Source organism: Asparagus officinalis, chromosome 8 (assembly GCF_001876935.1).
Source record: "Asparagus officinalis chromosome 8, Aspof.V1, whole genome shotgun sequence".
NCBI classification, from domain to species: Eukaryota; Viridiplantae; Streptophyta; class Magnoliopsida; order Asparagales; family Asparagaceae; genus Asparagus; species Asparagus officinalis.
This window is the reverse complement of record NC_033801.1, coordinates 120,311,532-120,323,645: the sequence shown is the minus strand read 5'-3', so window position 1 is coordinate 120,323,645 and position 12,114 is coordinate 120,311,532. Positions and strand designations below refer to the sequence as shown.

General features: G+C 37.4%; 1 protein-coding gene and 1 non-coding gene across 5 annotated transcripts; both read left to right on the top strand.

The window, feature by feature from the left end:
• On the top strand, positions 356-10,882 carry LOC109819960 (bifunctional 3-dehydroquinate dehydratase/shikimate dehydrogenase, chloroplastic-like). Of its 4 annotated transcripts, none has more exons than XR_002241670.1 (12): positions 356-716; positions 5,529-5,634; positions 6,302-6,520; positions 6,909-7,264; positions 7,779-7,842; positions 7,977-8,085; positions 8,168-8,311; positions 9,153-9,304; positions 10,100-10,262; positions 10,339-10,397; positions 10,487-10,576; positions 10,654-10,882. XR_002241670.1 is itself a non-coding variant. In XM_020385976.1 (11 exons), exons 1-10 carry the CDS (start codon positions 511-513, stop codon positions 10,380-10,382), a joined length of 1,563 nt encoding a protein of 520 aa, XP_020241565.1. In that variant the 5' UTR covers positions 356-510; the 3' UTR covers positions 10,383-10,397; positions 10,487-10,882. The 4 variants fall into 4 exon arrangements, 2 of the variants coding, with proteins under 2 accessions (XP_020241565.1, XP_020241566.1); XR_002241671.1 differs by having other exon boundaries at positions 10,641-10,882; XM_020385976.1 differs by having other exon boundaries at positions 10,487-10,882.
• Positions 11,475-11,546, top strand: TRNAP-UGG. Its single transcript has one exon. It is a non-coding gene; the product is annotated as a tRNA-Pro (tRNA).

The window sequence follows — 12,114 nt, the reverse complement described above, 5'->3', positions numbered from 1 at the left end:
AAACTTTAATGGCTCAATTTCATCACATATCAAGATACATCAGTTTACATTGAAAATGATGTATTTAATGGTTCTAGCTATTGCGCTAAGATTTTAAAATATGAAGATAAGTACAAATCAGTTATAACTATATTTAGTTAAATACCTTTTATATCTCATTAAAATTCTAAATTATATTGAATGCGAGGGTTAAAAAAATAGTAATATCATATTTTCATGTATTATGACGCCACTCTTGTGAATTGGTGGCGCCGCCGATGCGCCTATTCCATTTTCGATGCTACAGAATTACACGAAGTATTTGATCGTTGCTTAATTTAAAAGACCAAAACACCCCCCACCGCGTAGCAAGCTTCTACCTTCCCCCTGCCCTCCCCTCGGCCTCGTCTGCAGTGGGCCCCAACCGTCGCCCGAACCATACAGAACCCCATCTCTCTCTCTCTCTCTCTCTCTCTCTCCTTTCTCTTTCATCTAATTTCTCTGGAGAGAGAAACCTCGGGGAGAGAGAGAATGGCTGAAAAGTTCGGGTCGACGTTGCTGTGTGCGCCGGTGGTGGAGAAGACGGTGGAGGAGATGGTGGCGGAGATGTCGGCGGCGAGGTCTCAGGGAGCTGACGTGGCCGAGCTCAGGATCGATCACCTCGCTGCCTTTGAAATGAGGCCGGACCTCGAGCTCTTGATCAAGAATCGACCCCTCCCCGTTCTAGTCACCTACAGGTAACATTAAAGTTCCAATCTTTTTTCAGATTTTGCACTAAAGTTGTGGACTTTTGGGAAATGTGACGGAGAAGCTGGAAGGAACAGCTAATGGTGGAAGGGAATTTGAGAGAAAATTAGTTCTTTTAAGTTGTTGGATAGGAAAGATGAAGATTTGCAAGGAGGAGATTAGCAGGCTGTTGAAAAATGTGATGTGCATTTCATTCATGTGATTGGGATAATCCTAACTTTTATCTAAATCTCATTATAGTATGAAATTATAACTGTCAAGTCAACCCTCTCATTTCACTTTGAGAGTTTTGGTGCAATGACATGACTTTTGACATGATGTTTGTCACGCCCCAAAATTGTAGCAGATTCATAAATACGGGTTACGCGACAGCAGCGACCCGTGCACGAGACAAGTCTTTTGTACGAGTCAAGCCTGACACTTCATATCACATAGTTTATCTCAAAATATTCATAAACCTGCTTATGATAGAAGTTCAGAGCAACTATATATATGTATATAATCGGTACTTACAACCCATAAGCTCACTGTTATAAGCATTTTACAAAATAAAACACATTGTTGACTATATGTAATATCAAAAAGGAGGCTTCTCATATAACGCCTCTCAGCAAAATATCATAACCAAAAGTTTGGCTACTATGACGCTACACCAGATCTGAATTTTTTTTTTAAAACAACGGGGTGAACTAGAGCTCAGTGAGAACATTCCTCACTAGAGTTTTTAGATAACTAACAAAATAATAATAAAAATAATTTTCAGAAATAACAAATTATAAGTTTTGCATCAGAGGTTCAAAAATAGCAAAATACGATCCAAAAATCGTAATATTGCATCTTCAAGAAAATGCAACAGTTATAATTTCTTTCTTATGTGTAACTGAATATACTGTAATATTTTCTAGAGTCGGGCCCTTTTATCAAAGTAAACATTAGAAAGAAAAAGAACTATTAAATTGAACAAAACTAGAGGATTATTATTGTAGGCTGTCTAAAAATCACAATAGATAGCTGATCCTCACCAAAACACCGATGATGAAAGTTACACTCTGATGACTTCCAGAAGGTTACAATTTGAAGACTTTCACGTAGACTGATGAAGGTTACAATCTGACGATCTTTGCAACAACTGATGAAAGCTCTAATCAACAGCCTCCACAATCAACATCGGGAGTTACAATCTGACGACTCTCACATATCAAAGAGCTAAAGCAAAGATTACAAAACGACGATCTTTGCAACGTTCTGACAGAAAGAGACTACAAATCGACGGTCTCTTCAAACCAAGACGTGGAAGTCCTCCCCGCGTACCAGCATCAAGACGCATCGCGTTCATAGCCACGAACGCAGCTCAGATGTAGCTTCCAACGCTGCCAACGCAGCTTCTAAATCGCTGCAAACGCAGCTCAGACGCAGCTTCCAACGCTGCCAACGCTGCTTTCAAATCGCTGCAAACGCAGCTCAGACGCAGCTTCCAACGCTGCCAACGCAGCTTCCAAATCGCTGCAAACGCAGCTCAGACGCAGCTTCCAACGCCGCCAACACAGCTTTCAAATCGCTGCAAATGCAGCTCAGACGCAGCTTCCAACACTGCCAACGCAGCTTCCAAATCGCTGCAAACGCAGCTCATGTTCGGCCGCAAACGTAGCATCTAACTGCTGCCAACGCAGCTTTTAACAGCTACCAACGCACACAACGCAGCTCAATATCGCTGCACAACGTAGCTCTATTCGCCGCCCAACGCAGCTTCACTCGCTGCCAGACGCAGCTCGCAAACACTGCGTTCAAACGCAGATTTCACGCCAGAACGCGGATTTTGCGTTTGACTCGTTCAAACACGAGCTGAACAGTTTCAAAACCGTTTTCCACGATCTGAGGAGATCACAACTCCACTTAGGAGCGGATTAAGGGGCGGTTACATCTTACTAGCCCCACTTAGGAGCGAATTAAGGGGGCGGTTACACCCCTTAATCCTTTATAAATAACTAAGAAATCAGCTTAGTTCGGATCCGGGATTTTGGGCTGGATCTTTCATCCTTCTTTTTGGCAGCAAAGAAAAGATCTTTGGGGGGGAATTACTGGAGCTTTGGAGATCAGCAACAGGAGCTTTTTTCATCCTTGGCTTATAGACCGATTTCGGTTAAATCAACTCTTTCATAGAGTTTTAAACTCGTTCAGAGTTCTCCACAACGTCAAATCGTGAGGAGAAGATACCGTTCCAGTGAATCAAGACGTGCGGATCGTCAACGGAGAGCAAACTCGACGCGAACATTCGAGGGAGGCACTCCATCGCCACCGTGAAGAACCCAGACTTAAACAAAGAGGATGATTTGCATCAATTCTCTTCTCTTTTGTAATCAGGAAATCCAATTGTAACTGAGATTAAAGAAATACAGATCAAGTTTCCTTCATTTCTTTTTACTTCAAATTTTTCCACAAACAATTATTTTCTCAATTTCACAGTCAATTGTTAGAATCTTAATTCTCGATGAGTTATTCATGAATGTGAAAGTTATCTCATAGCTCACACTAAGGCTACGAATTATAGCCCAGTAGCATAGGAATACGTAAAACGCATCACATAACAGATAATTCCTGAGAATCGAATGCACCTAACACTGTCATAGGTTACTGGCCAAATACAGAGGGGCCAGAACAAATTTCAGAAGAGCCAATATAGAGGAGCCAATACAGTCATACAGATGAGCCAAATAAAGCCATAAAGGTATATTCACCATATGGCAAGCAAAATCATTTCATAGTAGATTTTTTAAGGGTTTGAAAATATCGAGAATCACTTGTCAAATGAGTAATACTTTACGTATCAGAATTTACAAATATTTTCAAATGAAACGGACGAAGGTAAAACTCATCATCCCAATTAAAACAGTTTATGGATTCACTTTTCTTTATTTTTATTGGATATTAAGTCACAGAAAATCTTGAATCCATTAAACTGTCGAAACACGTTCAAAATATTTCTTTTCTTCAAAAGCTTCCAAATAAAGCAATAAAACCAAATTCACTTTTCATATTTTACATAAAATCAAATTTCCTTTTCATATCTTGTACGAAACTAACATCGTATTATAGGATAGACCACAACAGAAATAGATCAAATCACCTTTTAACTTTATGTACATGAAAATTATATATTATTTATTTTTCGATCACAAGATAAATTAAATATAATGCTCATGCAATTTCATATTATAAAATACTAGTGAGAAGTGAACTCAACTCTAGTGGACACGATTGTCCCCAAAATATTACTCCCTTGGATATCAACCGGATCCTATAATATAAGATAAAAGACTAATCATTAATTCAGGACAAACATATATTATAGGTAAAAGTAATTCATAATCTAAGCCTAATAAATTCAAATATAATCAATAATAATTAAATTCTACGGTACATGTGAGCTTATTACTTACTTTAGCAATTTATCAAAATTTTATAACTCTCATATACTAGCTTTTGGATTTCCTAATAATTAATAATAAGGCAGGGATTATATGGAATTTTTCCTAGCCAAAATTTGTATTCAGTGACCTAGGTGGGCTTATTATAAATTGTTTTTGTAAACCAATGGTGAAAATGAGATTTTCCTTCTCCCCTTATCTTTATTCTCCTGGTACCAGACTCTTCATTTCCTCTTCTTCTTGTTCTGCTCTCTCTCCCGATAGCAAGACCCCCCCCCTCGCCTGATCTAGGGTTTGTGTGTGTGTGTATGTGTGTGTGTGTATATATATATTCAATAATACCAAAATCACAACCTATTTCATAGCATAACTTAGCCTCAATTTATTTTAATTTCCCTTTGATTGCACAAGATAGCTTACCCTTACTCTATTACATGAACTCAACCAAGTAAAATATGAGAGAAGATCGTACCTTGCTACGAGTTGTTTGATTAACTACTTTCCTTCTCACCTCTCTTCCCTATATTCTTCTCAATTACGCCTCACTGTTTACTATAGCATGGGGTCAAGTTGGATGAGAATCAGAGCTTGAGAGGAGTGTGGAAGGATACGGTTTTAGATTTTTTTTCTTCTTTTTTCCCTATCTTTAATATCCATGTCAAGGCGGTGCCAACCCTCGTTCAAATGGCAAGAGGCCACTGGTTCTCTGATGTGGCGACAGGGAGATTAGGGAGTGAAAAACTTTTGCACAACACCCCCCAAACTTTGTGATTTGCATATATTATCTTATCTCAAGAGAAGTGAAATTTATTACTTGTTAAGGGATACTACAATGTTAGACCAACTCAGGTTCAAATCAAACCAGCCACAAATTTAAAATAGATTTAAAAAATACCTTTGTGTGAGCCAAGTTTCGGCACATGAAAAGAGCTCTTAACCTCTTGGGGGCACACTAAAATATAAAATTATAACCTTCAACCCATCATAACTTTAGAGTTTTCGTGTAATTGTACAGAGCTAAAATAAACCCAATTCTGCTCATATTCACTGTTATAGTGATAATGTTACTGATGGAAGTTGAGATTCAGGCAGTAGAAGAGATTATTTAGGCATTTGAATAAACTCAGGTACTTAAATGAACTCTTTGAGAGGTGGTTTTCTTGTTCAATCTGGTACTTTTTACCTCTTGATGGTTGAGCAATTGATAATTCAATATATGTAAATGTTATGAGCTCCAATTGACTCTTTCTTAAAAGTCACAATTGCAAAGAATAGTGAGATGTATTCATAGGCTTGTTTAGAATATTGGTCTTTTGGGGTACCTTTACATATGTGATATGCACAATTTGCTTCTGACCTTTTCTCTTGTCATTATAGGCCAAAGTGGGAAGGAGGTCAGTATGAAGGCGATGATAGAAAACGGTTCGAAGCACTTCATTTAGCCATGGAATTGGGAGCAGAATACGTAGATGTTGAGCTCAAGGTAATATATGCTGCATAAATAAACATGTATTCATTATGAATCCTTAATTTATAAAGAAAAGCTAAGTTTGGTTGATGACATTTGTTCATTTACTGTTGCTACTTTCAGCCTGCTTTAACTATTTGCTTACTCTTTTTCCCTCCCATCCGGGCAAAATTTGACATCTTATTTATTTATTTATTTTACTTTATCTAACATAGTATTTGTTGACCTTTGAAAGTCCAAACTGAACTCCTAGGTACAATCAAACTAAAACCAATTTGAATTCACAAGCCATCGGTTCAAGTAGTGTTATTTCACGTAGAAGTAGCGATAGCTATCACAAGTCACGCTATGTTATGTTGACTGGCTATCAATATTTTCCTAGTTATGTCACCTGCTATTTTAATTTCTTATTGTGGTGCTAACTAGGACAAAAGTGAGTCGCAGACTTTGGGTGCAAAATTATATTTTACTCATTCAACTCAGTGTAAATAAAACAAAAGTTGCGTTACCATGACCCCAAAATATCATGCAATTGCACGATGCTGCTTAAGGAGTTATAGGAAACTGTCCTCTTGATATTAATTTATTGTGTTAGTTCCTGTGCTAAAACTTCTTTTTATATCTTTTACCAGGGAAAAAAAAGGAAGAAAATTTGACCTGGTCTACATCTTGGTAATTGCAGGTCGCTCGGGAGTTTTTGCACTTCTTATCAGGGAAGAGGCCAGAGGGCGCTAAGCTCATTGTGTCTTCTCATAACTATCAATTCACTCCATCTACTGAGGAGCTCAGCACTTTGGTGGCAAGAATACAAGCTGTTGGAGCCGACATAGTAAAGATTGCAACATTTGCTGTCGACATTTGTGATGTGGCACGCATGTTTCAAGTGCTTGTGCACTGCCAAGTAAGACATACAACATTGATGCAAGCATAATAAAGGATTTGATTGACTAATTAACATTTCCTGTAAAGTCAAATATATGATTGGGTGCATGTTTGTGTTAAGAATCAGTGTAACAGGTGGCTAGGCAGAGGTCTAGGAAAGCTTGATGTGTAAAAATTTAACATGCGTATAAATCATTGAAATTGCCCTCTTCGTGAAGTTTTTTCTAGCAATGTTAGGCCCTACTTGCAATCATCAGTTTTCTCATTTCTTAAAAAGATCTTACTGCTTATAATAAATTTTTTCCTTATTGTCCTTTTTGTGGTATGAAAGTTTCCAGGAATTCCTTTATCACAGACTATTTCTATAGCATTATTCTTATTTAAGCATCTGAAGTTCTAATTATTAGGGATTACAGGTCCCAATGATAGGATTGTGCATGGGTGAAAGAGGAGTGATCTCTCGGATACTTTGCCCTAAATTTGGAGGGTATCTTACTTTTGGCACACTTAGTGCTGGAAAAGAATCAGCTCCTGGTCAGCCAACTATGTCAGATTTATTGGACGTTTATAGAATCAAGCAGATAGGAGTTGATACAAAAGTATACGGATTAATTGGAAAGCCAGTGGGACATAGCAAAAGCCCTAAGTTGCACAATGCGGTATTTAAAGCAGTTGGTCTCAATGCGGTTTATGTGCCTTTTTTGACTGATAACCTTGCTAATTTCCTCAATACCTACTCATCTCCAGATTTTACTGGGTTCAGGTATGGCTCCTTTTTTGTTCTCAAGTTCTTGTCTATTTGAAGATGTGTTCTTGCAGTTTGCATGTTCTTATATCTTCATTGGTTTTAGAGTATTTAAACATATTGAAGTCTAAGAAATATATGCCTGTTGAAAAGCACATTACACCCTATTTAGGGAGAAAGATATCAGATTAAAAAGGGTATATTTCTCTATGGCCAGATTTGGATCTAATATTGGCCGTCACGTCTTTATAAAGCATCCATTGCATTATAGACATAAATCTAAAACCAACATCCATATCGCTAGAAGGGACTTCAAATAAAAAAAACCCATCTCCATCTGTAAAAGGGGCTCAAATTTAGCTTTCCTCTGGCCTCCATTTCATTGTTAGTTTTGTGACACATGCTAAATGGTGGCCTATTTAAAACTTTATAAACCTAAAGTCTTAACATGATTGGCTTTGTGCATTATATTACTACTACTATATAAAAAGACATGTCATGTATGCCTTTCTACTTTTATCTGGGTTTGCAGTAATACAATGCCTCACAAGGAAACAGCAGTTACTCTCTGTCATGAAGTTGATCCAGTTGCTAAGGTAATTGATTGGATCTTTTCTATTATATTCTTTTTAGCTGCTTCACCCACTTATGCATGTTTTAAACAATATCTCGGTTAGGTGATATATACTCATAAATGTCTTTTGCGCTATCTTTTTTTGGGTCCTTTCAGTCTATAGGTGCTGTAAACACTATCATAAGGAGACAAACTGATGGCAAACTTGTTGGTTACAACACTGACTATACTGGTGCAATTTCTGCTATTGAGGATGGAATTAGAGGTGCTTTTTCCCCTAGATTCAGTGGATAATTTTTTATGTCCCCTTTGGCATGTAAAGCCTTCATTTTGGAGCTCTTCTGCAGGATTGCAGGGGCACAAAGATGGCACTGTTTCTCCTCTGGCCGGTAGGCTTTTTGTTGTCATAGGTGCTGGAGGTGCTGGGAGAGCACTTGCTTTTGGAGCAAAGTATAAGGGTGCAAGAGTTATGATTGCAAACCGTACCTATGGTAGGATTCAATTATTTTCCTTATATTTATTTCAGTAGTTTTCCTAACTTGGTAGATAGTCTGTTAGCAATGATTCTTTGATGCTATTTGTTATCCAATCATTTCTAACTTAGCATTTAGGGAGAGTGTGATGACGGTTAAACTTGATGGAGGAGACGATTCATGTAGCCAAGCTTTAAAAATGAAAAATAATGGATTTGTTGTTGTTAATCATTTCTAACTTTGTTATGCTCCATAATTCGTTTCGCTTGTCTATTTGAATGTTGAATGAAGTCATGAACTATGATGAGCGTTATTGATTGTTATGTTAGTTATGGTTTCGATTGATTGTTATCCAATCATTGCTAACTTTGTTATGCTCCATAATTCGTTTCGCTTGTCTATTTGAATGTTGAATGAAGTCATGAACTATGATGAGCGTTATTGATTGTTATCCAATCATTGCTTGTTATCCAATCATTTCTAACTTAGCATTTAGGGAGAGTGTGATGACGGTTAAACTTGATGGAGGAGACGATTCATGTAGCCAAGCTTTAAAAATGAAAAATAATGGATTTGTTGTTGTTAATCATTTCTAACTTTGTTATGCTCCATAATTCGTTTCGCTTGTCTATTTGAATGTTGAATGAAGTCATGAACTATGATGAGCGTTATTGATTGTTATGTTAGTTATGGTTTCGAGAGGAATTATATGTTATGCATTTGTAGGCGTGTCTGATTAGATCATAATCTATGTATGATGGCTCTTGGCTTTTTTGCTTTGTACTCACTAGCCTATGTTTAAGAAATTTGTATGCAGTTAAAGTTTTGTGCATTTATTTATATATTCTCCGATTGGTAGATCGAGCAAGGGAGCTTGCTGATTTAGTTGGAGGACAGGCTTTAAGTCTTACTGAGTTGGAAAATTTTCATGCGGAGGAAGGTGCTGTACTTGCAAACACAACATCTATAGGGATGAATCCAAACATTCACGATACACCTCTATCTTCTAAGGTTTGAGTCCTTTTTTTTTGTTTTTTCCCTTATAAAATTGATTCAATTTGAATGTCTATGATGATATTTGGCTAAATGCACTGTCTCTTGATGTAAAGACGCTTTCATAGCATTATTTAGTGTTGTTAAGACATATGTCAAAAGCTGCATTGAATTCCTAAATGATGAGTAAAATTCTAAACCATCCATGAAATCATAAGGCTGCATTGAACCCAAGGCACACAGTTTTGAATAATTCATGGATAAATTTTTTTTTCCCCAGTAAAAGTAAATCTTCTATGTTATTGCTAGATTATTGCTCAGTTATATTTGGATTATTTCTGTTAAATTTGATTTCCTGACTAGGTGAATGAATTATTTACGCAAGGTTTATCATCTTCAGTTATCAGCCAAGCATGTGAAAGTTTGTCTTGCCTTTTTGAGTGAGGAGACTAGCAAGCATTTGCTTCTGGATTATAAATAATACCAGTGGTTTTAATTATTATAACAATCTTTGTATACCTACTTGAGATAGAACTTATATATGATTTTGCTAGCTGTTAGCTTTATTTATTAGTCAGCATTCTCATGATGTTAAGTTTAACTAGGGTTAATTGCGGATAGAACCCCTGTACTATCACCCAATTGTGGATAGCTCCGCTGTGTTCTATTGTTGCGAAGTTTTTGGCTCTTTTACCTGCAGAGGGACAGTTTATTTATAATAAGGTTAAGAAAAGACAATTACATGAATTTGCAATGTGGGACTAAAACAAATTAATACCATTCTAATTCTCTACTAAACATAACGCATTGCAGCAAGCTCTCAGTTCTTACGCTGTGGTGTTCGATGCTATTTATAACCCAAAAGTAACTAGGCTCATGCGTGAAGCTCGAGAGTGTGGAGCCGCTCTTGTTAGTGGAGAGGAGATGTTCTTGAGGCAAGCAATGGGGCAATTTGAACTCTTCACAAATTCATCAGGTACTTTTGCAGTACATCTCTCTCTAGATTTCATATACCACTTTATTTTGCTCAGTAAACTCTTTTTCTCATACAGCTCCTTCAGACTTGATGCGAGAAATTATAATGAAAAGCACTTAACTGGTCTTGTCTATGGTAAATTTAATTCTTTTATGCGTTCTATCTATGAAATTAGCCTAAAAAAGCTTATTCCGTGACTCTCATTTCTTTTTATGTGTATAAAGGTTCAATTTATATGCTATCATAAATTAGCGGGAGAGCGTCACAATAAATTTGGAGAGGGGTAGAATTGATGGCTCCAATTCTTGCAGAAGGTTCGATAATTTCTGCCGAATTTGTTGTATTCTAGCCTTGTTTACGGCAATAATGTGTCTATAGGTGTAACTTGTAGGAACTGTTGAGCACTTCATGTGTCCAGCTCTTCAATAGGCTCTTTCTTGGTACATGATAATCATAGAGAGGAAATTTTATTTCCTGAAAATGTAATCTGTCTTCTTCCTTTTTTCCCCCAACTGTGGAGGATGCTTGCATCAAATTTATACCATGAACATTGAGAAGTAAAGATTGTTTTGATTCCCACTTGATATTTTGAGGGGGTTAGCCTCTTCTTTTTTTTTTTTTTTTTGGTATTTTCATACAAATTATGCTCATTTTCTGTGATTAGGTTTTTCTTATGGCGCTGCAGATGAGACACAATCAAGTTATTTTAATGCCATAGTTTATCTTTATTAAACATATTTGAATATTTGAAATATCTCTCTGTTACAATTTTATACTCAGTCCGGTTTGTTTGCAATGGCATTGACTATACTGAAATTTAAGAACATTGGCCTGTTATAAAAGATTTTATTTTTAGTCAATGTGACTTGTTTTCTCTTACTGGTTGCTTTTGTTAATTTTAACTATATTCAACGATGAAAATGTTTTTTTTTAAGATAAAAAAAATGTTATTTATTTTAGTGATCGAAAGTATACAAAGTGATGGTCCCTGATTGAATGAAATTGTAAATTTTACAAGATAGAACTACAGTCTGTGCTCTGTAATTGAAGATGATGATCCTGTTTTACATTGAAAATGATTCGGGGTGATATTATGACCTATAGAGGGAAGCCTAGAACCATTATGTTGAAGATTAGAATTGAGTTGTGAGAAAGCAAACGTTTCGACTGAGATGCCTACTATTAATTGGAAGAAAACTCATATGTCTCACCGGGCATTTGGTCTAGTGGTATGATTCTCGCTTTGGGTGCGAGAGGTCCCGAGTTCGATTCTCGGAATGCCCCTTTTTTTATGTACTCATTTAAAAAATATCTAAATTTGTATTTTGGACAAATTTTTTTTAAAAAAACCCCTTTTTAATACTAATAAACAAAATTGACCCCTTACAATTTTATTCAGCAAAATCGACCGTACCAGACTAGTAGTCCCGTGCTACTAGTCCCGTGCGGTTCTCCCAAAACCCAATAACCTCCTCTCTCCCCCTTGCAGTCCCTCTCCCTCTCCTCCCTCCTCTGCCCTCTCCCAAAAACCCAAAAATCTAAAAATCGACCGCGAGGGAGGGGGAGGGGAAACCGAGGCGGCGGGCGGCGAAGGGAAAGGGGGTGGGCGTGGCGGCGAGAGCTTGAGCAGTCGCATGGGGGCTTGTTTTACGTTTCCAGGTGCCCTCTCCAATTCGCGGAGCTCGAATCCTCCGACCCGATCCGAACTCGCAAGCTGCAGGCGACAAGCAAGGCTACGACGACGATGAGGAGGAAGAGGTCGAATAGGGTGGCGTCGGGGCTCAGGGCGAGGGGTTAAAAACACATCAAAAACCACAGTTCAAGGTTTTGGGGCGGTGGGTTAATGGCGGAG